We start from the raw sequence: 25,147 nt of genomic DNA on the forward strand, positions 1-25,147 counted from the left end.
AGGAGGACTTTTGTGCCCGAGCGGGGAAGACCAACCAGGGGGTTCCACATCTCATCCGGCCACTCAAGTCGTGCGCTTAGACACTTGAACAAGCAATGCACCGCGTGATGGGTAGCCGGACGAATCGAGCAAGTGGATGAATCGATACCCTTGCTGGAGGCGGTCGAGTCGAATGCAGGCCCATGCCAATAGGTTGTCTTTGCCCATCGAGCGGTCGTCCATAACTTTTAGTCTATGCACCCAGTCAGAAAAGGCTCAAGTTCTCTGCAACGCGAGCAAGCCACAATATGACCTGTCACATATGCACGGCGTGGGACCAGGGTGGGCAGGCGAAAGTCAAAAATCTCGTGTAACACGATCGTACATGAAGATCGCATGCGTGTCACACATTCCTGCAGTCATTCCTCGTCCTGCATCTGCAGCGACGCGCAGCTCGAGCCTTTGATTAGGCTCATATTGCTAGTCGTTTTCTTTGCCATGAATGCAAGGTGGCTAGCCGTAATTTAACAAGCCGGCCTGCCAACCACCGACAAAGTCTTTGTAATTTTGCTGCTTCATGCGCTGAATATCGAAACGTGCAATGAGACCCTCGCAGGAAACCCGGACGAGCGCCGGTAGAGAACAGCACCAAGGGCGTACAAGAAGAGCAGTGCACGACCAGGAAAAGACATGCGGTGAAGAGAGTGAGCCTCTGGCACTCTCGCCACCACAGAGAGTGGCATGAAGTGTCGAACTGGGCAGGTCTCCTGCCCAGGAACAAAAACAATTTTGCAATTGAACCAAGAGATATCGGAAAGACATAAGCAAAAAAGTACGTACCGAATGAAGCTCAATTCTTGGAGGACATCTGACATACCCAGCCAGCTCATTACCTCCCCTCGGAAATCAGGAGAATCGGTACGGGAATCGGCAGACCTGCGTTTGAAAGAGCTGGAGTCGACATCTTCACCGCCACGGGGTTCGACTTCGTCTTTGGCTTCGCCCAACCGGTCCGAATCTTTGCTGCGGTCAGGAGTGCAAAGTGAATCGACGTGTAGTTGCATTTTGACGTATGGTTTCATTCTGGGACCATACGAGAGATCTTTGTCGGCCGGGACGGGCAGCCTCTGCGCGGCAAGCAGTCGGATTTCTAGATCTAGCCGTTGCCTTTTGGTATCCACTTCCTTGTGTGAGTTGGCGGATCCAGCTGTTGCAGTACTGCGGTAGCCTTCCGGCTTGAGAATCCATCCTCCGGTCCCCGCAAACATTCCCTCGTTGAGCATCATTCCCTTGTCCAGCTTCTGCCAATTCAAGGCCACCATTTGTGCTCCCTGTCTCCAATGGAAGATCGGATCGACGTTTGAGCTGTTAATCCTGGTCCCTCTGGGAAACACGCGCATTAGAAAGTTTTGGTTGTGCTTGAACAAGGCGGGACCGTGGGACGGGTCGTCATGCAGGTTACGGACTTTCTTCTCGGACAGACTGAAAACGTGTGTGGGGATAGTAGCTTCGGGCTGTGAGAAATGCTTGAACGTATAGCCCCGAGTATATATGCCTAGTTCGGAGAGCGCAGCCAGAACTTTCGAGGCCTTCTTTCGTTTCTCTGGAGAGGTCGCTATAGAATCGGTCCCCGCTCCATCAGTGGAGCTTGAGCTCACATGCTCAATCGGGTCATTGGACTCTCCCGTCTGAGAGTCCGGAACCCACTTGACTTTTATCAATATCTTTCTCCGGAGTGACTCTGGCGAAGGAAGCGCGGAAACGTCCGTGCCTTTTGGTAGGTCCACTAGGAACTCGGCCCAGACATCGCGCATAATCTCGACCATGACCTCTTGCTGGGCCAGGGAAGCGTGCACTTCTAGGGATACGATCAATGGTAGCTCCGTGCTTACGAATGCCGAATCTCTGATAGCATGGCAGACGGCGCGGAAAGTGATAGGGTGAGTCAGCGTGTAGCCATGGAGGACTCGCGGCTCCCTCTTGTTGGAGAGTGAGGGGGACCGATGCGGTGAAAGACGGTTCGAGTCAAGCGAGGACGACTCTGGTTTCTGTGGAGAGCCCACGTCGGCAGTCCCTTCTGGCACGTCTGCGGTTTGAGCCCCGGGCGGATGAGAGTGCTGAGCGGACACGGTGTTGTTCGCGCTGGCGGCTAGGGATTCTGACCGAGAGCTTGAGCGCATGCGAGCTGCGCGAGCTTTGACCCTATCCCAGTGGGAAGGCTTTGGCTCCGACTTATCAAACTTATCCTCGTCGTCATCTGAGCTGCTGGGTTCAGGGTCGCTTTCGCCATCCCACACGTCTATCTCCAAACACCTGCACCGGCGCTTGAGAACATTGGTGTAGGCATACACAGAGGCATCGCCATAGAGCTGGTGGCCGGACAGGTACGTGTTATGACTGGAGCTTATGAAATAAGAGGACATGGGATAGTTCAGATCATTGCCCATCGGGGCTGACACTGCATTTGACTTGCCCGACGCCATGTATGTCAAGAAGGACATCTCATCGGTGAACTTTTCCCTATCTTGTGACGAGACATCTTTTCCGGCCGAAACGAGATGCGAAAGAACGGAGTCGGAGAAAGGCTCCAGGGCGAAATCTGTGGCAGCCTCTGAGGGCTGGCCGCCACCTCCAGCACGAAGGGGGAGCTGGTAGCCCAGAATCGCATGCGGCATCATCTTGTGGGTGGTCTCTTTCTCTCTTCAACAGAACAGGTTGCAGTGGGAGGGCGTCGTGTTTGCCAAAGGAAGAGGCTGCGGCTGCGGCGGCGCCAGAGGTGTCTCGAGCTCGAAGAGGCAATTTTGAGAGAACGACAACAGTCTTCGAGGTCAAGTCATGAGGAATCAGTAAAAGAGAGGCATGGAAGAGCGACGTTCAGGCATATCGATGGGGGAATTTGGGCAGGAACCTTGGAAAGAAATGCTGGCATTAGCGGTGGTCACTAGCAGTACAGCATTTACCTGCTCAGCCATACAAGTGGGAGGATCGTCCTGGGGAGGGATCCCACCCGCAACTGGCGTCCGCCATCATGGCATTCTCATACATAGAAATCCTGGGAGAGCTGAAAGACAACGTTGTTTGGGCATCGCTAGCTGCATTGGTCGGCCGGTGGGTGGAACGGCGAACCCCTGGCACAGTGGCACAGCTGCACAGCCTGCGGTTTGCAGCGCCACCACCTGCAGTCAACACAGCGGCCCAAATCAATGTCGTATGCCAAGCACTCGATCAAAGTGGGAGCCTTGCCCAGCCTTGTCCAGCCTTACAGAGGCTTCTCCTCTGCAGGACAATAACAACGTCGAAAGAATGCTACCCGTCCTCCATGATACCAATGGCCGTGAGTATGCCTGTCTGATGGGTGAGAAGTCACAGAGAAGCCAGCGACCGGATCAGCAAAGAAAAGCGAGGGCTATTCGCCAGACCTGACCCTTGGCTCCCCGAGATGAACAAGCGTCTCTCGAAAGCCGTGAGCTTCCCAAGGGACGGCTTGTGCAAATGCTCCAGGATGGAATATCAAGGCTGGACCGACGCCGAGATGATGTGACAAAGGCCAAGACGACAATCCACCACCTCGTCGCCGACGACGACGACGTGATCCGTGAAGATGTGTTGCACCAGCTACTCGCCATAGCTCAGACAAGTCTCAGCAACATTTACGACGAACTTGTTCTTGCCCGGAAGCAGAAAAGGGGAGACTATGAGAGACGAAAGGCCGAGGGCTTGTTCACACCTCCGCTGGTTCGAAATGTTGCTAGGTATGTGGATCGTCCCTCACGAAGCCCTTGGGCATGGGGTGGGCGGGTTGTTTGACATGGAGACTCTTCGGCAGGGGGCAACTATTTGGTGGAAAAAACTACTTATCCATCAAAATGAAGGGCTACATGATAGTATTCCTTCGCAGATTACACGACCCACGTCACTGGGATAGTCAGTGATGGGTGCTGATGGTGGTGGGTGTTGGTGGGTTATGCAGACGAAGGGGTGGGACCTCGCTCAAAACGCGTCAATAATAATGCCACGCGCGTACGGAGTACTCGGTACTCGCTGTGACTACTACGGGGGTCTTCCACTTTACGTTACCTGGGTATATTTTGTCTGCACGTGTGCTGCTCGCGTAGAACACTGCATTTCTTACACACAGGCTGTGATTCGTAAAGGGAGAGAGCGCGAGAGAGCAGGTCGGACTTTGTGTAAAAAGCTTTAAATCTACAAAAATAATAACCTTCGTTTTGCTCATTTGGATCGTTTCCAACAAGAAAAAAAAGGCATGGGTAGGGAGAGAATGAGAAGAAAATAAAAGCAATAGAGTAGTAAAAGCCAAAAAAGAAATTTCATATATTTCCAGCTCGGCTCTACAAAAAGTCGTCCTCCATGAAAATTCCTCCTCCTTCCCACCGAGCTTGGCCCATAGGTGTCTCTTCTTTTTCCAACCCAGGATACTATCTTGTCCTCCTCCTCCTTGTCCTCCTTCAATAATCCATCAAATCGGCGTGGTGACCTCCAGTCGGGGAAATAATTAGAGGTGGCGAGGGAAGCGCGTGGTGTCTCTCTATGCAAGGCTGTTATGTTTGTTAGCTTTTCGAACTCGTCCATGTTAAAAATTGAGAAGAAGGGGGGAGAAGACGTACTCGCATGCCCAGACACCCGTTGACAGCGCAAGGCTGCATCCTGAGTCCCAAAGTTAGTAGATATTCCGGGTTTGAAGATTATATCAATGAAAAGGTGTCTTTTACCGATCTTTGTATAACTGGTCGAAGTCAGGATCAGGGCGTGCCCGGTCTCGCCATCGGAATGATCCCAACCCTGGGCTTCGGTGGCACAGATGCCGTTCAGACCGGGCAGAGTGGGGATCTCGCAGAGCCATCCACCAACGTAGACGCTCTCGAAGTTGGTAGGGGTACCGGGGGCGAGGACCTGGGCCAGGGTGCCGGGGTTCAACTCGTGGATCAGGCCGCCGACGCTGTTAGTGCTGGTCTTCAAGGCATTGGCCTCGAGAGTGCTATCCTGGGTAAGAGCAGGAAGGCCACCCGCAGCGCGCCATTCCGACACCACCGACATGTAGTCATACAGCGAAGAATCGGAGCTGCTCGCTGAAGTCGCTGCCGGAGCCGATGCAGACGACGCGGGAGTTTCGGGGGCCGAGGTAGGAGACGGGGTCGAGGGTGCTTCGGACGGGGTATCGGTCGGGGTAAAGTCCTGGCTGGGCCTGTTGTAACCACCAAAGCTGAAGTCGGCAGCAGGTGTCGCGCTGACCTCATCAGTGGTGGTGGTGGACGTAGATGTGGACGTAGATGTGGTGGTGGACGTGGTTGTGGTCGATGCTTCGGTATACCAGCTGCCGCCAGTTGGCTCAGGAGCGTAACCCGTCACAGTGATCTCGGCGGACGGGTTGGGACGCTCCCAGAAGCGGTTTCCACCCCACCATTGACGTTTGGCAAGTCCAGCATTTTCGATATCGGCGGGCATGGCGACGACGGCGCCCGCGGCCAGGGCCAAGACGGAGACGGTCTTGACGAGCTGCATTTTGTTAGTGTTGTTGCTTTGTTGCTTCCGTGAATTTCGAGGATTCGGTTTGGTTTTCAACGCGGTTCAAAAGGAGCGCGGCGGTCGAGAACGGCCTGTTTAATGAACGTCGAGGGTAGGAAGGTCTCGGTCGGTATAAAAGAGCGTGGTGAATCCTCCGGGGACAAAAAGAGCGTGTGTGTGTGTGTCGAAAGAGCGCAATGAAAGTCACAGACTTCTTTGGGATACACGACGGAGGTTATCAACCAACGACAGAGGAAGAAGGAAAGAAAGACACTCGTCGGGGGGGAAATATAGCAGATCCATTTTCGAATAGACTATCGTTCAGCCCCCATGACCTACCGTAAGCCATAGAGGTGAAACAATGAGAGTGGATCCGTGGGCCGGCATTGTTTGCCTTGCCCAGATTGTCGAGGCGTTGGATCGCCGACTTCGTTGGCCGCGTCTGGCCCAGCAATGGTCTGCGAGTGGGGCCCCAGGCATTTTTCTCGGTACGGCAGGAGGACCAAGGTCGAGTCGGGGCAAACAAAGGGAAAGAAAGGGTGGGTTGACGCATTTTCATGCAGGGGGGAGGGGAGTGATCCTGGGCGCCTCAGCCTTGGGGCTGGCTGGCGGGAGACACGCCTGAGGTCTTGTAGAGGTCATTGGAGGCCCTGGTGAATCCTGAACAGCCCTCAATGCGAATGTTGCCAATACAGACACGGTGGTGGCAGGCTTCACGGCCTGCTTCCAGCGAGGTGGCTTTCCGTTCCTTCCTTTGTCCGCTGTCCACAGTCCACGTATGTGTCTCTCCGTTGCTAGGAGAGCTGCCAGGGTGAACGCCGGTGTCGATTAGCCTCCACGGGTCCTCAGCCCAATGTGCTAATTGGGACATGGCAGAGCCTGGGGGGGTGGATGGCGAGAGGACCAGGCGAGGGTGAGCGAAGTTGAGATAGCTCCGTCGACGGTGCTAGTCTCCATCGGGCCGGAATGGCTCCACCGGTTCCCCTGAGCATTCGCAGCACTTACCCCTTTGTTGACTTTTCCCAACGTCCACGCCGCGCCGCCGCCGCCTCGATTGGCCGGCCTCGAACAAAAGTGATTGCATTACGTAGCGGATGGGGTCAGGCTACATCCGGGGAAATTGCATCTTCCGCTTGGGAACCGCCCCAGGTCCCTGGCACCTTGCCACCTCGTCGTTGTCAGACTCGGACGGGATTTATATTCTCGACGCGTAAGCTTCGGTGAGGGCGAAAATCAGCATCAGCGACCTCCGATTCTCCATCCGTAATAATGAGGCCGTGGAGCAGTGTTATATTTCTCCACGAGGCTTCCACGCTGGGTCGATGGATGTAAGGGAGCCTTGCGTCCAATTACCACCAACCACGCGCAGCCTTGTTGAGTTCAGCCTCATGATCCATAACCGTTGCCCAGTGAGTCCGATGCAGCTCTAATTGATACTTTGTTGTTTATCTCGGAAGGCCTGCGGTGCGCGGCGTCAACATGCAGTGGCTTTACAATTTCCATCAGGTCAAGTCAAGGAACGCGCACGCAACTCGCGACGCGTTCTTGGGGAGATCGTCTCGAGATTGAAGTGGTGAGATATTGATGTCGCTGTCCCGATTTATTGCCCTTTTGTCGCCACGGCGACAGAATCTGTCCAACTGTCGATCCAAGACAGCATGACGCGCAAAGAAACCTCGGACGCGAATGCCACGGTAACGCGAGGAAGAGAGCCTCTCTCCACTCCCATCTCCCGGCTCTGCAATCGAGGTTGCCACGGACATGCCTCAGCAGGTGTGGTAAACAGCTGAAATGCACATAACATCCCCCCAGCGACTAATGCCAGACCACTCAAGCATGTGGAGAAGCACCGTCGAGCGCGTCATGGCCGCGACTGAACGATCATCAGAGAGAGATGATGATGCAATTCCATATCCTGACCACGTTGTGCCGATAACCATATCTTCTTTGTGTATTTCGAGTTTGTGGCCATGTGTCCCGAGTGGCTGCGCAAAATATTGGCAATGTGGTCTCAACACCGGGTGCTCCATTCGTCGTCCAGCTCGGTCCCAGGGTATTGTTTTGTGGTCTATCCCAATCTCGCCCCCAAGGAGTGAGCAACGAGGCAAGGAGGCATGAGACATTGCCCGGTTGTGCGCGTCTCTGCGAGGTCCAGGCTATCGCAGGCTGTCGCATGATGTCGGCATGAGACATTGAGCCCAAAAAGGTCAAATACCAAACCGAGCTTGGCATACGTAAAACCCCGTCAAGCAGCAAAGACTTCGAGCATCGCCGTCAAGTTGTGCATATTGGCCCTTCACCTGAGCAACCACCCGGATCATCGAATCTCCCTTGTCTCTGTCTGAAACCCATCACAGAAAAACCTGTTAGAAACATTCCCCAAGAGATGTCTACGCGCACCACATCCCGCTCGCAGGACGAAAAGACCGTGCGAGAATGGGGCTTCTCCCACGTCTTCACATGGACAGATGGGCCGTGAGTGATTTCCTCCCACAACACACACGAGAACCAGAAGTCCTTGTTCTAGGATGCCTGACGATCGAGTCTGTTGCCGTGCATACCTACTGAAGCAGGAGACGCAGCTATGCACACTACCCACCTCATTCCCACAGCGGCCTGACCACGCACCTGATCCGGCGCGGGTCACTGACCATCACGTACCCCGAGGATGTGAGTCCGACCAAGGAGACGTTCGGCGTTGGCGCTCGCATCGACGTGCCTGCAGGAAAACTGCATGAGGTGTGGATGGGTGAAGAAGGTGAGTACTTCACAGGACTGTCCAATTCTCAAAGGTCTGCGGAACCCGGACGATGTGTAATGGTATTTGCGGCATAGCGTATTCAGGGATCTCGTATAGAGACCAACTTTGTGCTGTTGGTATACAGGGTGCTCATGTTGGTCGCTGACTGACTGATTTAACGATAGGATGTGAGTACGTTATTGGAGAATAGAATGCAAAAAGCTCGAGATTGCTGGATAGCCCGAGACTTGTAGACTCGAGCACATCCTCCTCGAGCGATGAAGTCACGGTAATCTTTTTAAATTGATTTGCTTATAGCGTTTGGTATTTGACCATCCTATCGACATAACGCGAAGCTCGTAACGAAACACCTTAGACCTCCCCAGAGCATGTGCGCCTATTTGCTTAATATGTGCGCTTGAAAGGCGGGACGGACTTGCACTCGTTCTCGTCAAGCGTGTGGCTGGTGACCGCTCTGTAACCCAACTCGACTTTGCCATGCGGCGTCTTCTGCCACGAAAGGGTATGCTTCATCCAGTTCTCGTCGTCACGTTCCGGGTAGTCTTCACGGGCGTGCGCACCACGGGATTCCTTGCGGTTCGCCGCTGCCGCTGCCGTTTGCGTCCTGCAGATGTCGCCGTCAGTGTCTCGTCTCACAAAAGGGATTTCCTCGACCGGTACTTACGCGCATGTCAACAGATTCCGCAGCTCGAGCGTCTCCACGAGATCGGAGTTCCAAATCATGCTTCGATCTTTAATGCCCACGTCATCAAACATCTGGTCCACCTCGGTGATCCTCTTTACACCTTCGTCCAGCGACTCCTGCGTTCGGAAGACACTGACATCAGTCTGCATGGTCTTTTGCATGGCAGCCCTGATTTCCGCCGTGCTCTTGGAACCGCTGGCATTCCGGACCTTGTCCAGCACGTTGATCGATTCCGCGCCCGCGTCCGCGGCGAGCTCCTTCTGCGTCTGGCCGGGTGAGAAGTTGTCCCGGATGGTGTGCGACACCGCGCGCCCGAAGACAATCAAGTCGAGCAGAGAGTTGGCGCCCAATCGATTCGCTCCGTGAACGGAGACACAGGCAGCCTCACCGCAGGCGAACAGTCCAGGGACGACTTCGTCCTTACCCTGAGCGTCTACACGGAGAACTTCACCGGTGTACTTGGTGGGGATGCCGCCCATGTTGTAGTGCACGGTAGGCAGGACGGGGATCGGTTGTTTCGTGACGTCGACGCCGGCAAAGATCGAGGCGGTCTCCGAGATGCCGGGAAGTCGCTCGTGGAGGATCTCTGCGGGCAAGTGGCTGAGCTGGAGATAGATGTGGTCCTTCTCCGGGCCGACACCGCGACCCTCGCGGATTTCCATCGTCATCGATCGCGACACGACGTCTCGGGACGCGAGATCCTTTGCGGTCGGGGCGTAACGTTCCATGAACCGCTCGCCTTCGGAGTTGAGGAGGTAGCCACCTTCGCCGCGAGATCCCTCGGTGATCAAGCAGCCGGCTCCGTAGATACCGGTCGGGTGGAATTGGACGAATTCGAGGTCCTGATTCGGCAGACCCGCACGAGCTACCATGGCCATACCGTCACCGGTACACGTGTGCGCTGAGGTGCAGCTGAAGTACGCGCGACCGTAGCCGCCGGTTGCCAGGACGGTGTTTTGCGCTTTAAATCGGTGGAGAGTGCCGTCTTCCTGATTGTAAGCGATGACGCCTTTGCACACCCCATCTTCCATGAGCAAATCCAAAGCAAAGAATTCAATGAAATAGTTTGTGTTGTAATTCAAAGATTGGCCGTAAAGGGTGTGCAACAGAGCATGACCGGTCCGATCGGCAGCGGCGCAGCACCTGTATGCCTGCCCTCCCTTCCCATATTTTTGCGACTGCCCGCCAAAAGCTCGTTGATATATCCGGCCATCTTCGGTTCGAGAGAATGGGCATCCGTAACCTTCGAGTTCGATGACGGATCGGGGGGCTTCGCGGGTCATATAATGGATTGCGTCCTGGTCTCCGAGCCAGTCTGATCCTTTTACCTACTCTGCGTTTAGCATTGAGGAGCCGTGGGCGAGAGCTTGAGGGAGACTCACCGTATCGTACATGTGCTGCGGGTGAGAAGCCATTGGTTAGCTCGTTGACATGTCGTGGAAAACAGACATCTTGCGCCACAGCCTCCAAAGATTGCGACTGAGGCTGTCGACGTTCAAGCGGTCGGGACTTACCCATCTCCAATCATCCTCGTGCATGCTGCGCAGTCGTCAGTCACAGATCTCTTTCGCCAACAAGGGTGCTACCCACTTTCCCAGCGCGGCATTGATGCCGCCCTGCGCCGCCACCGTATGACTTCGCGTAGGGAACAGCTTCGAGATGCATGCTGTGTTGAAGCCAGCTTCGGCAAGACCTTGGCCACCGTCAATAGAGGAGAACAGGAAAACAAGGTCCAAGACGCAATACCGAATGCTGCTCGTAAACCTGCGCCACCTGCACCTACAACCACGGCGTCATATTCGTGACTGCAATGAATGGTCAGTCCGTGTCAAGCTTCTTCCACAGGGACCGACGAACTCGATGATCGGATAGGTTCCGTAGGGGAACGATTCGGCCTCTTTGGCTCGCAGAGGCTGAGAGGCGATGACCCGGGCTATTTGACGAGTCTTAGTTTCTGACAGACGCCACAGTCAAGGATTCCGAACATACCGGCAGGTCTCGTGGAGGAAAATTGACGTCTGCTTGTTTGTCTCAAGCTTGTCGAGAACTGCACATACAGGGTCAGTTCCGGACCGGGGACGAAAGAAGCTCGTATGTACCTTGTTGCAGGGACCTAAGCTCCGCAAAATCTTGAGACAGCTCATCTTGGGCAGGCACAAGTCATTCAAGGCTTGGGCTTCGACAAGAGATTGGGGATGATGGAGATGAAGGGCGAGATGGCGTGGTTCAGTGATTGATGCAAAGACCGCAGTCTAAGTGGCAGTCTAGTCCCGAGGTGTGTACCAAGGGATGGCAGCCAATCGGATACAAGGTAATTCAAGTGCATTACTCGTACTTGGGCGGCTGGTGGCAGTTGGTGGCAGTGGTGGGGTGACCACGGCGTGACCAACACCGTCCGTCCTATATAGGAAGTCGTGCAGTCTCGATCGGGTCTTTGAATTAGAAACCTAGTCGCCGCTGATATGCTCCAGGGCAGGACCGTTTCCAAACATTGTGAGTATGTGTTGTGGAAATAGCAAGCAAAATCCAGCTTGAAGTGGCATGGAGCAATGGCGCAACATTTCCGCGAACCGGTAGAGGTCCATTGAACAACATCACGGGCAAGGATTCAAATGCAGAACGAAGGCTACGTTGGAATGCGAGATACCAGCAGGGTTCCACAAAAGACGCACTTTCTGAAGCGAACGAGCGTCGAAGAATCCCTCCTGATGTCCGTCGTTCTAGGTCCAAATGTATGATACATGCCCTCAGACCCGGGTCTGATGGACCGGCCTTGTGTCAAACTCCAGGAAATGCACGCTTGAAAACGATTCAAGAACCCCTTTCTAATTGTACTGTGCGTATGCCGCTGTACTGCCAAACTTCAGGTTGCCCTTGATCACCTTGTCGATCGCCTTGAGGAAATCGGACTCGGAGGTCAATTTTCTCCTGTCGCGGATGCTGCAACCACGTATTAGTATATTCGAAATGCCAAATATCACCAAGGTAGGGGAAGACTCACGCAAACATTCCAGCTTCAGTAGCGACAGACCGGAGCTCGGCACCGGTCGAGTTGGGGCACAATCTTGCTATGAGCTGCGAGTCTCAGTCAGCCAATGTGAATGCCGTCAAAGGGCAAAACTACTCACCTCCCAGCGTATATCCCTCTCGACGGACATCTATTTTGCTCAAGTCAGCATCGTTCTGCCACAGACTGGAGAAGAAACTACTCACCGACTTTGCGTGGATTCTGAGAATCCCAGCACGGCCGTCGAGGTCCGGTAGTGAGAACTCGATTTTACGGTCGATACGGCCCTATTGGGGTGATTATCAGTAATTGCAGGCATGCACGGCGAGGCGACCTTGCGGCCGGGGCTTACTGGTCGCATCAGGGCTGGATCTAGCGTCGAAGGTCGGTTGGTGGCAAACATGACCTTGATGTTTCCTCTCGAGTCGAAACCATCAAGCTGTGTAATAAGCTCCAACATGGTTCGTTGCACTTCGTTGTCCCCGCCGGCGCCGTCATCGAATCGAGCACCGCCAATGGCGTCGATTTCGTCGAAGAAAATAATGCACGCCTTCTTCGTCCGCGCCATTTCGAAGAGCTCTCGCACCATTCTCGCGCCTTCACCGACGTACTTTTGGACCAGTTCGGACCCGATGACCCTGATAAATGTAGCATCGGTTCGGTTGGCGACCGCTCGCGCGCATAAAGTCTTCCCCGTGCCCGGAGGTCCATATAACAGAGCACCTTTGGGAGGATCAATCCCGAGTTTGACGAACCGCTCCGGTGATAATAACGGCATCTCGACGACCTCCCTTAATTTTTCGATCTGTTCTTTGCAACCACCGACGTCTCCGTACGTGACGTCGGGCTTGTCCTCCACCGTCATCATTGTTACGCTGGGGTCGATCTTGGGCGGTAGAGGAAGCATGATGGAGTATTTCTGGCGATCAACGCCAACCCGCATTCCCTCCTCGATATCTGTAGGGCTGACTCGTTCCCCGAGGTTGACGACAAACTTTGCAATCTGCTTGACGTTGATGACATATTTGCTCTTCTCGCTGTCCTTCTCGTCTTGTATGATCTTCGTACATCGAGCGACTTGAAGTGGCTGCTCCTCCTGCATTCGCTGACGGTCGGCGGCGACATCCCAGAGATGAGGAGGCGCAAGGCCAGTGTCTGATTCCTGAGGAGTTGTCAGCGTGCGGTCCCGAAACAAGCGCGACTCCATACCTTCACGCCGATCTTCTCGTTGATGCTCTGTTGCTTCTCTTTGATCTGCTTTTCGATCTGCTTCAGCGCAGCAGCGTAGGGCGCTGCTCCATACGTTCTCAACACCTGGATATCCCTGGACAAGGTCAATGGGGGGAGTTCTGGCAGCCAAGGAGATCAACACCTACTCTTCTGTCAAGGGCGTGATCTTCTTCTCTGGCACATCTTCATCGGCGAAGTTCTTCTGGTACTTCTCCCAGCTCGAGCCGGTTGCGCTGGGCATCTTGAAAGGATTTGTGGAGAGTGGGAGTCTAGATTAGGAGAGAGGACTAGAGACCGGTTGATAGAGCAAGAAACCGTGAGGTTGATGGTACAGGTTGCGAGAAGGTTTTGGAAATGAACGGGATGGCGAGGGTGTTGACAAGAGCATGCGAGAGCAAAGCGAATGATGCAGGACTGCGTACCTCGTAGTCCGCGCAGCCAGCGCGGTGCCTGAATCCCCCTTATGTAAGCTCACGAGCCACAGACCGCACTCTGGACTGGCACCACTGGCACCACTGGTAGCCCGCCCGCTTCGTTCTCCAACTTTCGTGGAAATTTCATGTCGCCTGATATATGCACTCAATGAAGTAGACCTTCCACAAGCAAGCTATTGCGACACCGGCTCAGCACCCTCCCTCAATTTCACACACCTCTCACTGAGTTGCCACCATGGCCGCCGCGCTGGGGATTCAGGGCAATGTGGGAAATGCGGCGTTCAAGGTTCGTCCAGATCGCAGCCCGTGCACACGACAGGATCCCTAACGTTTCTACTAGGACAAGGAAAAGCCGATGGCTGTTCGGTCGGCGAATATCATGGCCGCTCGGGCAGTCGCAGACGCCATCAGAACATCACTGGGTCCTCGAGGAATGGACAAGATGATACAGTCGGGCAAAGGAGAAAACCTCATTACGAACGATGGAAGTACCATGTTGAAGAGCATGAGTGTTATGCATCCTGCAGCGAAGATGCTGGTGGACCTGAGTAACGCGCAGGACGTCGAGGCGGGAGACGGTACAACATCTGTGGTCGTCATTGCCGGCAGTCTCCTGGGAGCCGCAGACCGTTTACTTGCCAAAGGCATACATCCCACCATCATCTCAGAATCGTTCCAGAGGGCTTCCAAGGCTGCTGTGAAGATTCTGCAGGACATGTCTCAACCCATATCGCTCTCCGACCGGACCACCCTGCTACAAGCCGCCTCGACGTCCCTCTCTTCGAAAATCGTGTCGCAGCACTCTGGACTGCTCGGCCCCATGGCGGTCGATGCCGTGCTGAAGACGATCGACCCGAAAACCGCTGAGAATGTCGATCTTCGGAACATTCGAATCATCAAGAAAGTGGGTGGGACGATCGAAGACTCGGAAATGATTGACGGACTCGTCCTCAACCAGCCGGTTATCAAGAGCAGTGGTGGTCCCACCAGGATAGAGAAAGCGAAGATTGCCCTGATCCAGTTCCAGCTGAGCCCGCCGAAGCCGGACATGGAAAACCAGATCGTGGTCAATGACTACAGACAAATGGACAAGATCTTGAAGGAGGAGAGGACATACCTGCTCAACATGGTCAAGAAAATCCAAAAGGCCAAATGTAACGTTCTGTTCATCCAGAAATCCATCCTGCGGGACGCGGTCAATGACCTGTCTCTACATTTCCTGTCGCGTCTGAAGATCATGGCGATCAAGGACATTGAACGGGACGAGGTCGAATTCTTGTGCAAGAGCACAGGATGCAAACCTATTGCCAACATCGACACTTTCACGGAGGACAAGCTGGGAAGTGCCGACCTGGTGGAGGAAGTCCAGTCGTCGGGAGCTCGGTATGTCAAAGTCACGGGCATCCGGACGGCGTCGCCACAACATCAGACGGTATCGATCGTCGCTCGGGGCGCCAACACACTGGTGCTGGACGAGGCGGAGCGTTCCATCCACGACGCTCTGTGTGTCATCCGGTGCCTGGTGAAGAAGAAGGCGCTGATCGCCGGTGGCGGCGCGCCCGAAATCGAAATCGCCCATCAACTGGCTAAGCAGGCACGGGAATTGACCGGCACGGAATCGATATGTTGGAAAGCCTTTGCCGACGCGATGGAGGTGATACCGACCACTCTCGCGGAGAACGCAGGTCTCAACAGCATCAAGGTGGTGACGGACCTTCGCCATCGGCACGACATGGGAGAGCGGAACGCCGGGGTCAGCATCAGAAGTGGCGGCGTGAAGACCAACATTGCCGACGAGAAGGTGCTCCAACCCCTGCTTGTCAGCACGAGCGCCATCGAGTTGGCAGCTGAGACGGTCAAGATGATCCTACGGATTGACGACATTGCGCTCTCGAGATGATGATGACGCCGAGACGACAAGAGAAGCTTTGCATAGAAGTGTGCATGTGCACCTACCGGGCGATCCACGGTTTAGGGAAAATTTTGATGATTCAATGCATGGCGAGGCTCGCTCGACAAATATACCCGTTTTGAATGCTCGTATTTGGCATTTGTAGGACGTAGATGTTTTCTTCGTCGAGGGAAAGCCATATGCTGTCCAAACCGCTTGATTTCATTCTTATCAGGTTAGGTCAAAAGGCTCAATCGTCCCGATTACCGTTCCCTTCCTCATCGACTGGGAATGGTAAGCCTCCCGATTGGTATTGGGGGGAGTGTGGTTTCGAGACTTCGAGTAAAGATGCTGATAATATGGGGAAGGCAGCATGCAATCCGTGATTCTTTCAGTGCCTATCCAGTACCGAGTACCTACTTAGCATTCGGCCTTTTTAAGGAGCTTCGCCTTTCAATATTGAGAGTGACAATTGCGCGGGTTTCCGCCCCCATCCTGTAAGGCGTCCGGCGGGATTATTTTTGGGGGAAATATTTCGCGATAATATTCATAACAGATGTATGTACTTCGCCCGGCGCAGGACACAGTAGTGGCTTCTTTTCTGCTTTTGCTCTCGAGAGCTCACATTGACATGGCGGCGGACTCATTCGTGCAGGTGGTCGTCGGACGACCTTGAGGGATTCATCGACACGTTATAATATACCATACGAGTATATCGACTAAGGACTCTAACATCCCCAATCCGCCTACAACGTCGCCAGCCCTGACAGAGGGAAGAGAAAGCACATCTTGCAGACCCAAAAGAAGAAGGCGAGAAAACAATGTCGTGGATCTCGATCCTGTTGACGCTGTACGGACTATGGGTATCTTCGACGCTCTGGAGACTGTTCAAGAACTACCTGTCGGCGCGCAAAACGGGGCTCCCCATGGCCATCTTCCCGCTCAACCACTTCCACCCGATATGGATGATTCTCTCGGTGCCGCTACGGCCGGTGTTCGAAAGGTTGTTACCGGGGTGGATGTACGAAGCGATCAACCTGTCGACGTACGGGTTCGAATTCCGCAACAAGACGCGGCTGTTCGACGAGTGCGACTCCAAAGCGATGATTCTCGTGACGGCCGGGTCCAACGAACTGAGTCTGATCGACCCGGAACTGGCGACGGAAGTTCTGAAGCGGATCAAGGATTTCCCCAACCCGGACATCACGGGGGTCGTGTTGAACATCTTTGGGCCTAGCTTGATCACCACCAACGGCGAGACTTGGGCGAGACAGCGGCGGCTGATCGCGCCCCAGATCAACGAGAAGATCAGCGGGTTGGTCTTTGGGGAGTCGTGTCGGCAGGCCCGTGAGATGCTGGGCTCCTACGTGGATGACCTGCGAGGGGTGACGGACGACACGATGCGCGGCATGAAGCAGGTCGCTATCAATGTCTTGGGCACGGCCGGGTTCGGCATCTCCCAGCCCTGGAAACAGGAGGCGGGGAAACCGTCCAGCCGTCACAACCCCAATGGATACCGCACGACGTACATGGAAGCGACCAAGACGGTGGTGGAGAACCTCATTGAAGCGGCAGTCCTGCCGGCAAGGTTGCTCACACTTCCCCTTTTCGTACCGTCGTGGCAGGACATCGGGCACGCCAAGAACGAGTTCCCCCTGCACACCAGGGAGATGCTGGAGAATGAGCGCAAGCTGCAACGTGACAGCCCCGAGCCTCGAAGTAACCTGATGAGTATGCTGGTGCGGCTCTCTGACTCGGCCAAGGCCGGGGCCGCGGCCGCCGGTGAGCTGTCCAAGAACTCACAACAACAACAACAACAACAACAACAACAACAACAACAACAGGGGCTTTCGGAGGAAGAAATCCTGGGGAACCTCTTCGTCTTCACGAGCGCCGGGTTCGACACGACGGCCAACACCATGGCCTACGCGCTGGCTCTGTTGGCCACGTACCCGGAGTGGCAGGATTGGCTGTACGAGGAAATCAAGACAGTCGTGGGTAGCACACCCGTCGACGAGCTGGAGTACGCAGACGTCTATCCTCGCCTGCCGCGCTGTCTGGCTCTGATGCTGGAAACGATGCGATTCTTCCCGCCCTTGACACACATTGCCAAGCAGACAAACTCAACCCACGACGTCTCGATAACCACCCCGTCGGGGAGAACGTACTACATCCCGACCAACACCATCGTCTACATCGACACGGTCGCGCTACACCTGGACCCTCACACCTGGGGCGACGACGCGACGACGTTCCGGCCCTCGCGCTGGCTTGTCACCACCACCAATAACAACACGGAGACCATCAAATCGATGCCCAAAGGCACATACCTCGCCTGGTCCTCGGGGCCCCGAGCCTGCCCCGGCCAAAAGATGTCGCAGGTCGAATTCGTGAGCGTCTTCATGACCATCTTCGCCAGGTATCGCTGCGAGGCCGTCAAAGTCCACAAAGACGAGACCGCCCAACAAGTTAGGGAACGCTTGGAGCGCATCATGGCGGACAGCCAGCCCAAATTGACGCTGCAGATGAGCAGGAATCGGGACTTGAAGTTGAGATGGATTGAGCGGTGACGCCTGGGAAGCACCGCAAGAAGGGGGGCAGCCCAAGCGGCGCAGTAGGGCGGCAACGTGCCTCCTGGAGGGAAGGAGTGAATAACAGGGGAGAAAATGAAGGAGAGTTCGGAGCCAAGGTCGATAGAATAAGACGACTACACCTCGAGAGACCAGCGGTACGGGTCGGTTACTGTTTCTCCGGTAAGGGCAGCCAATTTCTGCTCGTGACTGTGACCATATTTATTACTATAGATTTAAATCGAGTAACCCGAGGAGAGTCTTCTCTACCACGGTGGCGGCAGCGGCTTAAAGTTCAAGGCAGGTTTTGATTTGTGTATCAGATATCTGCACGGGGACCTTGCTCGTCTTGTCCGTTCCGCCGACAGTGAGCAATGCGCGATAAGAGATCTTTCCCTCACACCGGCCCTTGGGTGTCATTGGTCTTGTTGAAGTGCTCATCCACACAGCCCATATCACTTCCCATGGTCCGGTCCGAAAACAATTCCCGAACGCCATTATATCACACCAACCAAAAATGAGACCCAGTAAGACATACCCAGTACAAGCGTAAAAAGCCGACGAAGAACCTTCATGACGCGAGAGACTGTAAGATGACAATGACTGGTACCGGCCACCGTTCTCTCCCCTCATTTGACGCCCATCCATACAAACCGCTTGTTGCCCTCAACCCATCGACATGATCCCAAATACAAGACACAAAAGAGCAAGCAGCACATGTCAGGTCATAACAGTATCGATCCAGGCTGTGACCTTATGCCGCTGCCGCCTTGGGTGCGGCGGCTTTCTTCGTCGTGGTTGCCTTCTTGGGAGCGGCCTTCTTCGCGCCTGGGGTGGTCTTTTGCTTGCTCACGCGTCCTGACTTGGTCTTCTTCAAGACAGTCGGCACATCAGTGACGGCAGGGGCCTGGGTTACTGGTCAGCAACACGATCGGTGACACGACGCGGACTTCAAACTCATACCGGTGCTTCAGTCTTGGTCTTGGTCTTGGGTGCTCTCTTAGTGGCAGTATTGGCTTTGGGCTTAGCGGCGGTGGCGGCCTTCTTTGGGGCAGTCGCTTTCTTCGCTTTGGTGGCGGCAGTCTTTGGCTTGGCGACAGTCTTGGTCTTGGGTGCCTTGGGTTTGGCCTCTTTGGCCTCCTTGGGGGCCTTCTCCTTCTTCAAGAATGGTCAGTATGCTAGGACCGACGACGGATGTGCAGTGCCACGAACCTTGACGGTCTTCTTCTCAGCAGGCTTGGCTTCCTTCTTCGCCAGCTTCACGGGACCAGAGGGACCTAAGCAAAGCAAGTCAGCATGAAGAGGATTGGGTGATGGAAGAACGCGGCCTCATACCCTTGGGCTGTGTGAAGTCACCCTTCTCGACACCGGTCTTCAAGGCCTTGTTGAAGAGGGAGTCGAACTGGGTCTCGGAGGTGACTGTGATGTTGTTGTTTGCCTTGACATACTTCTTGATGGCTTGTCGGCTGGGAGTCAATTAGCATCTGGTCTTCACGCGGATGGTCCGGCGACGGTGAGGTGTGGACCGGAGGCTTACCTGCTTCCGTTGCGCTCCTTGAGCTACATGTCAAGACGCGTCAGCATGAGGGCCACACAGTAAAACGGGTGTAAGACATTGTCTCCGTCTCTTCTGCGTATCCCACGCTTCAAACAGGAGGCAAGATAGGCGGTCTCCCGGGGCATCGAGGTTGTCGCAACGCGGCTAGACTTACGTTCAGAATGGCTTCCTTGATCATGTCTGATGTACAGAGTCAGCATTGACACGCGACAACAATAGGCTCGAGTCCGACGCGATGCGACCACGCCTTGACGGGCAAACGTACCTTTGTATGAGGCATGAGCGGGGGCGGCGGCAGGCTTCTTTTCCTTGGTGTCCTTGGCCGGGGCGGCAGCAGCAGCAGCTTTCTTGGGAGGCATGGTGACGGTGGAAGGTGAGTTGAGTTGAGAAACTGGTGAATAAGGTCGAGGAAACAGAGTCAATGGAGTGAGAGAGCGGTGGGCGAGCTTTGGATGAAGAGTTGGGAGAGGAAAGATGCGAAGATGAGAGATGAGAATGGGCGATGGGCTGCTGCGAGCGCGCGAGGCGGGGGAGACGGCGCATGCTTTATACCTTGCATGTGACGTCTGATTGATCCGTGGTTGATCCCGCGAGCTGCGCTGGTCTTCAGCCAATCAGGCGCCGTGACCAGCGGAACTCAAAAACCTGGGAACCCAAGCAGCAGCCCAAGCAGCCCAAGCAGCCGCCAGGAGGAAAAGGTGCCAGGTGCGTGTCTCTCCCTCGGCGGGCGGATCATCAACAACACAAACTTCAAAGTCAGATCACGCGCGACTCACCGACACACCTTCCTCCTCCTCCCACCACCATCATCCCCCCCCAACACCGTGACTTGATCTGTCCATCTCTTCTCCTCTTTCCACTTTGGCCATTTTCATCATTCTCATTTGGCCTTTTCTCACTTCATCTCACTTCTCTTCACTCCACTTCACGCCACACCCCTGTAGCCTGCATCTGAGTTTTGTTGCCTATTTCATCCGTGGCGTCCTCCCTGCCGTCCGCTCACCGCGTCGGATGGGATTTTGTTGCTGTTGACGTGTACGGATGCCGTAACTTAATCTGGCTCGCTTTGCACCCGATCGAAGGGCTTCATGTGCAGACTCTGCCGCTGCAATATCGATGTTGACCGTATCCGTGCCTGTCACCCATCATATTTACCTATATAGTTACAGCTGAGGTTGCGCTCTAAGTCATGCAGAGTGGCTTGTGGTCATCTGTCAGGGAATTCGGCTTATTTAAGTCATGGATTTAAGTCATGCAGGGGGTCACAATCGATTGTGACATTTACAAGCAGTTCATTGTGAAGCTGGTTTGCTCCCGCCGCTGACCCCAGAGACCGGGAGCGAGGATGGATCAAGCTCAGCCATTGGGAATTTGGCATTCTGAGCTTCCGATCTGCCTGATCATGTGAGATGTTCCCGGACAGGTTAGAGCCAATCCTATCTCAACCTCGTAATCTATGCCCAGCGCAATGATCCGAGTAAATCGCGTGGCGTGAGCCACCTTGAGCGACGGCCGTCCCCTCCTGCCTGCGAACCTAGGTCCCCTCCGAACGCCCTGCTGAGTGCCTCAGGTCTGTGCTGTACACAGTAGGTAGTTTAAAACACCGCCTTCGCCCATAACCTCATGTGTCATAAACTGCATGCCGACTTCCCAAATATACCGGGTACAGGCTCCCCTGGCCGCCTCCCTTGGCTCACGTCGACAGGTGTGCCTTGGACTTGGATTCCTTCTTGGTCTTGGCCTCTTCCTTCTTTTTCTTCTTTGCTTCGGCGATCTTCTCGTCGTGCTTGCGTTTCAGGCTCTTCTTTTCCTCCTCGGTCTTGGGCACGGTTTTGAAGAACCCCTCGAGCCGCGACTGTTGGGCCGTCTTGACATTTTTCTGCAATTTCTGAGCGGCGCTTCGGACACGGTCCTCGTTGAAGCCTTTCTCGTGTACCAGGAATTGAACGAGACCCTCGACGTCGGGAGCGTCCCACTTGAAGTCGCATTCGGGGTCGTCGGCAGACCGCACGTCTGGGTGCAGAAACAACTCGCGCGCCTCCTTGTATGGCCAGTCCTCTGGAATCGTGTATCTCTTCTTGGGATCGTTTTCAATGAACTCGACCACCCCCTCCAAAGAACCGTGCTCTCGGATGAGCTTCAACGCAGTGTTCGGGCCGATTTTGGGCACTGGATCCAGATAGTCGCACCCCAAAAGTATACACAGGTCAATAAACTGGCCGAGTTAATCAACAACACCTATTGCTCGTTCCATGGAGTCCGTACCTGAGTTCTGTCCATACCGAGTCCCTCCAATGTCTTGTCGAGGTGTATCTCCTGGATGGGTTCCTTGCGCTGCTCACTGAACGTGAGGTGACGGAGCAAGATTGGTGAGTTGAACGTCAACGTGTCCATGTCCTCGGACGCTGCCGCGTACACCTTACCAGCACGCGCCAGAACCGCACACTGGGCCTCGGCCTCAGTAGGAGCGACAATGTAGGGTATCCCCATCAGCTTGAGCAGGCGCCGGCACTCTTCGTTGTGCTCTCGCGTGACTCTGACTGTACGCCTTGAGAATTTCTCCACCTCCTCAGCGGTACCCGTCTCTTTTGCCTCTTCGTGCTGATCACTCGCTTCATTCTTCCGAGCAAAGCGCTTCGCCAGCTCTCCGGATTTGAGCTTGGGGGGCGCTCCGTCGAAGACGTAGAGTGGTTTGATGCCGTTGTCGACCATGCGCAGAGTGCGGTAGAACATGCCCATGAGATGGGATGTGGTTTCACCCGTGTCAGACATCAGCTGTTGGCCATCTGAGCGGACCGCCACCAGGAAGCTGTAGATGCTCATCGATCTGTGGGAGTCAGTCGCTCATTCGCTGATTTGGGAGCTTGTTCAAAGCATACGCATCCTGGTGCATCCGTATTAGTCCGAGGCATCAACCAGATATCACGGTCACGTACAATTGCAACCTTCCTTCCAAAGTGGTTCTTGATCTCACCAGTCTTGATGGCGTCAGGTGCCTCCTCGGCGATGACATGGTAGAGTTCTGTTCGCAGTGAGCTTGTCACGTTTGACGATTGGCCAAGGAATGCAACATACGTTTGATACCCATCGTCTCAGAGCGTTGTGAGTGTCACAGATCGGTTGAGTGGACCTTGGAGGTGCATCGCATGACAAGAGGATGGAGGTCAAAAAGTGCGCGTAAAGTGAATCGCGTTCCGCGCCTGCAGGACGACAAGTGAATGACGTGCATAACTGCGCGCACCAGTCAAGAGCTCCTCCGCAGCTGCAGGCGATTGGGTACGGCCGACTTCAAGACTTTGTAGCGCAATCTTGCTTTCGCCGACCTGACACATACCTAGCTCGCTAGGTACTGTAGTTGGTACTCCGCAAAGGCGCTCATGCACATCCGGCCAAAGCCATTATCAATTCTAAAGCCTTCGCTTTTTTTTTTTGAAAATAGTCCGCTTCAAGCTCGTGCAAACCTCCATTCTCCCACAAAGTCGGCTGGTGAGCGCCACTGCCGCCTCGGAGATCCCTCAATGGTACGAGTTGCGGGAGCTCTGAAAAATCGCCTCGGCAATTTGACAATACATAGTACTCATTGAATCACCTCGCTGATCTCCACGTCCACAAATTTGGCCATTTCCTTTTCCAACTTGAGAGTCTCGTTTCCTCTCTCTTCTGCTTCTCTGCACGTCTTCCGGTGCGATCCCTTCCCTATGTTGTCTCGCTCCCTCCTTCGTCGAGCTGCGCGGGCCCGCCTGTCCCCCACGGCGCGCCCGTCCCATCGCAGGCATGCCTCTTCCGCAGCAGCTTTCAAATGGGAAGACCCGCTCAACCTGTCAAACTTTCTGACCGAGGAAGAACAAGCGATCCAAGAAACGGCGCATTCTTACTGCCAGGAGCGCCTGCTACCCAGGGTTTTGGAAGCATATCGCAAGGAAGACTACGACAAGACAATCTTGCAGGAAATGGGCGAGTTAGGTCTGTTGGGTGCCACAATAAAAGGTTACGGATGTGCTGGCGTGAGCAACGTCGCTGCCGGTTTGATAACGCGAGAAGTGGAAAGGGTTGACTCGGGGTACCGATCAGGCATGTCTGTCCAGAGCTCTCTGGTCATGGGACCCATAGATGAGTTTGGGACACAGGAACAAAAGGACAAATACTTGGAGAAGCTGGCCAGAGGCCAACTGGTTGGCTGTTTCGGCTTGACCGAGCCCAACCACGGCTCCGACCCGGGTTCAATGGAGACGACTGCAAAGCCACACCCGTCGAAGGAGGGATACTTCTCGCTATCAGGGTCAAAGACCTGGATCACGAATTCGCCAATCGCGGATGTGCTACTTGTGTGGGCGAAGCTGCAAGAAACAGGCAAGATTCGAGGATTTTTGATCGAGAGAGAAAAATGCCCCCCAGGAACCCTCGAGACGCCACCTCTGAAGGACAAGAACGGACTTCGGGCATCGATAACGGGCATGATTCAGCTCGATGACTGTCCCGTCCCCAAGGAGAACATGTTTCCAGATGTTGAAGGTCTCAGAGGTCCATTCGCTTGCCTCAATTCGGCGCGGTATGGTATCGCCTGGGGAACAATGGGCGCCCTTGAAGACTGTATCAGCCGGACCAGAGAGTATGCCCTAGAGAGGAAGCAGTTCAAGAACAATCCGCTTGCCAAATATCAGCTCGTTCAAAAGAAGCTAGCCGACGCCGTCACGGACGCGGCTTTTGGACTGGCCGCAGCGTATCAAGTCGGTCGTCTGAAGGATGAGGGCAAGGTCACTCCAGAAATGATTTCAATGATCAAGAGACAGAACTGTGATCGAGCGTTGGTGAACGCCAGGCATCTCCAGGAGATCTTCGGTGGGAACGCCGTCAGCGATGAGTACCACATCGGTCGTCATGTTGCAAATCTTTTCGTGACGCAGACATATGAAGGACAGAGTGATATTCACGCCTTGATCCTAGGCCGGGCCATTACCGGGATACAAGCATTTTGCTAAAGGCGCGTCGACTGTCAAAGGCGGAATTTAAAATCTACTCCGGATCAAACTCGCATCCCATCCGGATCCTTGGACGGTCAATCATGCTGAAAGGCCCTTGCCATCTGAACCACGGTTTCATCCAACACTTCGACGGCCACACCTTCTTTCTCGCCAGTGGTTGAAGGAGAAAATGCCAAAAGTGTTTGCTGCACGGAAATGGAACGATACACCCCGGGAGAAAAGCTTGATTCTTAATCTTCATTTTTGTGTATAAACCGGTGTGAAATGGTGTCATTATTGCCACGTGAGAATACAGATTGCTGTGCTCCAGTAAGCGTGTAGTGTTCCTGACTCAGAAGGGCGGAAGAAACGGCGAGCGGATCAACGAGCGACAGTTTCATCAACCAATATCTCGATACGTATTTGGTGATGGGATTTAAAGGTCGCGGGTTATGCTTTGTCAGATAGGTACCTAGAGATCTAATGACAGCAAATGTCGCCTCGCTGGTGGTGGCGAAGTCAAGGAAAAGTTGAAGCCCAAGTGGATA

At 54.5% G+C, this 25,147-nt stretch overlaps 10 protein-coding genes across 10 annotated transcripts; 4 read left to right on the plus strand and 6 right to left on the minus strand.

The window, feature by feature from the left end:
• Window positions 1-63: 63 nt before the first annotated feature.
• Z520_05546 (uncharacterized protein) lies at window positions 64-2,657 on the minus strand (the record flags this gene model as incomplete). Its single annotated transcript, XM_016776049.1, has 2 exons — window positions 64-232; window positions 820-2,657. The coding sequence occupies 2 exons, from the start codon at window positions 2,655-2,657 to the stop codon at window positions 64-66; spliced, it is 2,007 nt and encodes a 668-aa protein (XP_016633208.1).
• Window positions 2,658-4,525: 1,868 nt separating this feature from the next.
• Window positions 4,526-5,499, minus strand: Z520_05547 (uncharacterized protein; the record flags this gene model as incomplete). Its single annotated transcript, XM_016776050.1, has 3 exons — window positions 4,526-4,535; window positions 4,605-4,644; window positions 4,710-5,499. The coding sequence occupies 3 exons, from the start codon at window positions 5,497-5,499 to the stop codon at window positions 4,526-4,528; spliced, it is 840 nt and encodes a 279-aa protein (XP_016633209.1).
• Window positions 5,500-7,888: 2,389 nt separating this feature from the next.
• On the plus strand, window positions 7,889-8,453 carry Z520_05548 (uncharacterized protein; the record flags this gene model as incomplete). The annotated part of the gene is made up of 3 exons (XM_016776051.1): window positions 7,889-7,977; window positions 8,085-8,260; window positions 8,428-8,453. 3 exons carry the CDS (start codon window positions 7,889-7,891, stop codon window positions 8,451-8,453), a joined length of 291 nt encoding a protein of 96 aa, XP_016633210.1.
• A 194-nt stretch (window positions 8,454-8,647) lies between these two features.
• Window positions 8,648-11,092, minus strand: Z520_05549 (succinate dehydrogenase [ubiquinone] flavoprotein subunit, mitochondrial; the record flags this gene model as incomplete). Its single annotated transcript, XM_016776052.1, has 9 exons — window positions 8,648-8,867; window positions 8,928-10,276; window positions 10,331-10,345; window positions 10,463-10,487; window positions 10,539-10,641; window positions 10,695-10,753; window positions 10,806-10,881; window positions 10,938-10,995; window positions 11,048-11,092. 9 exons carry the CDS (start codon window positions 11,090-11,092, stop codon window positions 8,648-8,650), a joined length of 1,950 nt encoding a protein of 649 aa, XP_016633211.1.
• A 681-nt stretch (window positions 11,093-11,773) lies between these two features.
• Z520_05550 (26S protease regulatory subunit 7) lies at window positions 11,774-13,426 on the minus strand (the record flags this gene model as incomplete). The annotated part of the gene is made up of 7 exons (XM_016776053.1): window positions 11,774-11,888; window positions 11,950-12,023; window positions 12,077-12,106; window positions 12,162-12,242; window positions 12,308-13,117; window positions 13,165-13,279; window positions 13,332-13,426. The coding sequence occupies 7 exons, from the start codon at window positions 13,424-13,426 to the stop codon at window positions 11,774-11,776; spliced, it is 1,320 nt and encodes a 439-aa protein (XP_016633212.1).
• A 428-nt stretch (window positions 13,427-13,854) lies between these two features.
• Z520_05551 (T-complex protein 1 subunit delta) lies at window positions 13,855-15,519 on the plus strand (the record flags this gene model as incomplete). The annotated part of the gene is made up of 2 exons (XM_016776054.1): window positions 13,855-13,905; window positions 13,960-15,519. 2 exons carry the CDS (start codon window positions 13,855-13,857, stop codon window positions 15,517-15,519), a joined length of 1,611 nt encoding a protein of 536 aa, XP_016633213.1.
• Window positions 15,520-16,331: 812 nt separating this feature from the next.
• Z520_05552 (uncharacterized protein) lies at window positions 16,332-18,080 on the plus strand (the record flags this gene model as incomplete). Its single annotated transcript, XM_016776055.1, has 1 exon — window positions 16,332-18,080. The coding sequence occupies one exon, from the start codon at window positions 16,332-16,334 to the stop codon at window positions 18,078-18,080; it is 1,749 nt and encodes a 582-aa protein (XP_016633214.1).
• A 754-nt stretch (window positions 18,081-18,834) lies between these two features.
• Window positions 18,835-19,997, minus strand: Z520_05553 (uncharacterized protein; the record flags this gene model as incomplete). Its single annotated transcript, XM_016776056.1, has 7 exons — window positions 18,835-18,987; window positions 19,044-19,238; window positions 19,293-19,357; window positions 19,416-19,546; window positions 19,618-19,640; window positions 19,793-19,818; window positions 19,904-19,997. 7 exons carry the CDS (start codon window positions 19,995-19,997, stop codon window positions 18,835-18,837), a joined length of 687 nt encoding a protein of 228 aa, XP_016633215.1.
• Window positions 19,998-21,331: 1,334 nt separating this feature from the next.
• Window positions 21,332-22,726, minus strand: Z520_05554 (flap endonuclease 1; the record flags this gene model as incomplete). Its single annotated transcript, XM_016776057.1, has 5 exons — window positions 21,332-21,853; window positions 21,904-22,465; window positions 22,518-22,522; window positions 22,575-22,660; window positions 22,714-22,726. The coding sequence occupies 5 exons, from the start codon at window positions 22,724-22,726 to the stop codon at window positions 21,332-21,334; spliced, it is 1,188 nt and encodes a 395-aa protein (XP_016633216.1).
• A 610-nt stretch (window positions 22,727-23,336) lies between these two features.
• Z520_05555 (uncharacterized protein) lies at window positions 23,337-24,617 on the plus strand (the record flags this gene model as incomplete). The annotated part of the gene is made up of 1 exon (XM_016776058.1): window positions 23,337-24,617. The coding sequence occupies one exon, from the start codon at window positions 23,337-23,339 to the stop codon at window positions 24,615-24,617; it is 1,281 nt and encodes a 426-aa protein (XP_016633217.1).
• Between the last annotated feature and the right edge of the window lie 530 nt (window positions 24,618-25,147).

Source organism: Fonsecaea multimorphosa (genome assembly GCF_000836435.1).
Source record: "Fonsecaea multimorphosa CBS 102226 unplaced genomic scaffold supercont1.9, whole genome shotgun sequence".
In the NCBI taxonomy this organism is placed as follows: Eukaryota; Fungi; Ascomycota; class Eurotiomycetes; order Chaetothyriales; family Herpotrichiellaceae; genus Fonsecaea; species Fonsecaea multimorphosa.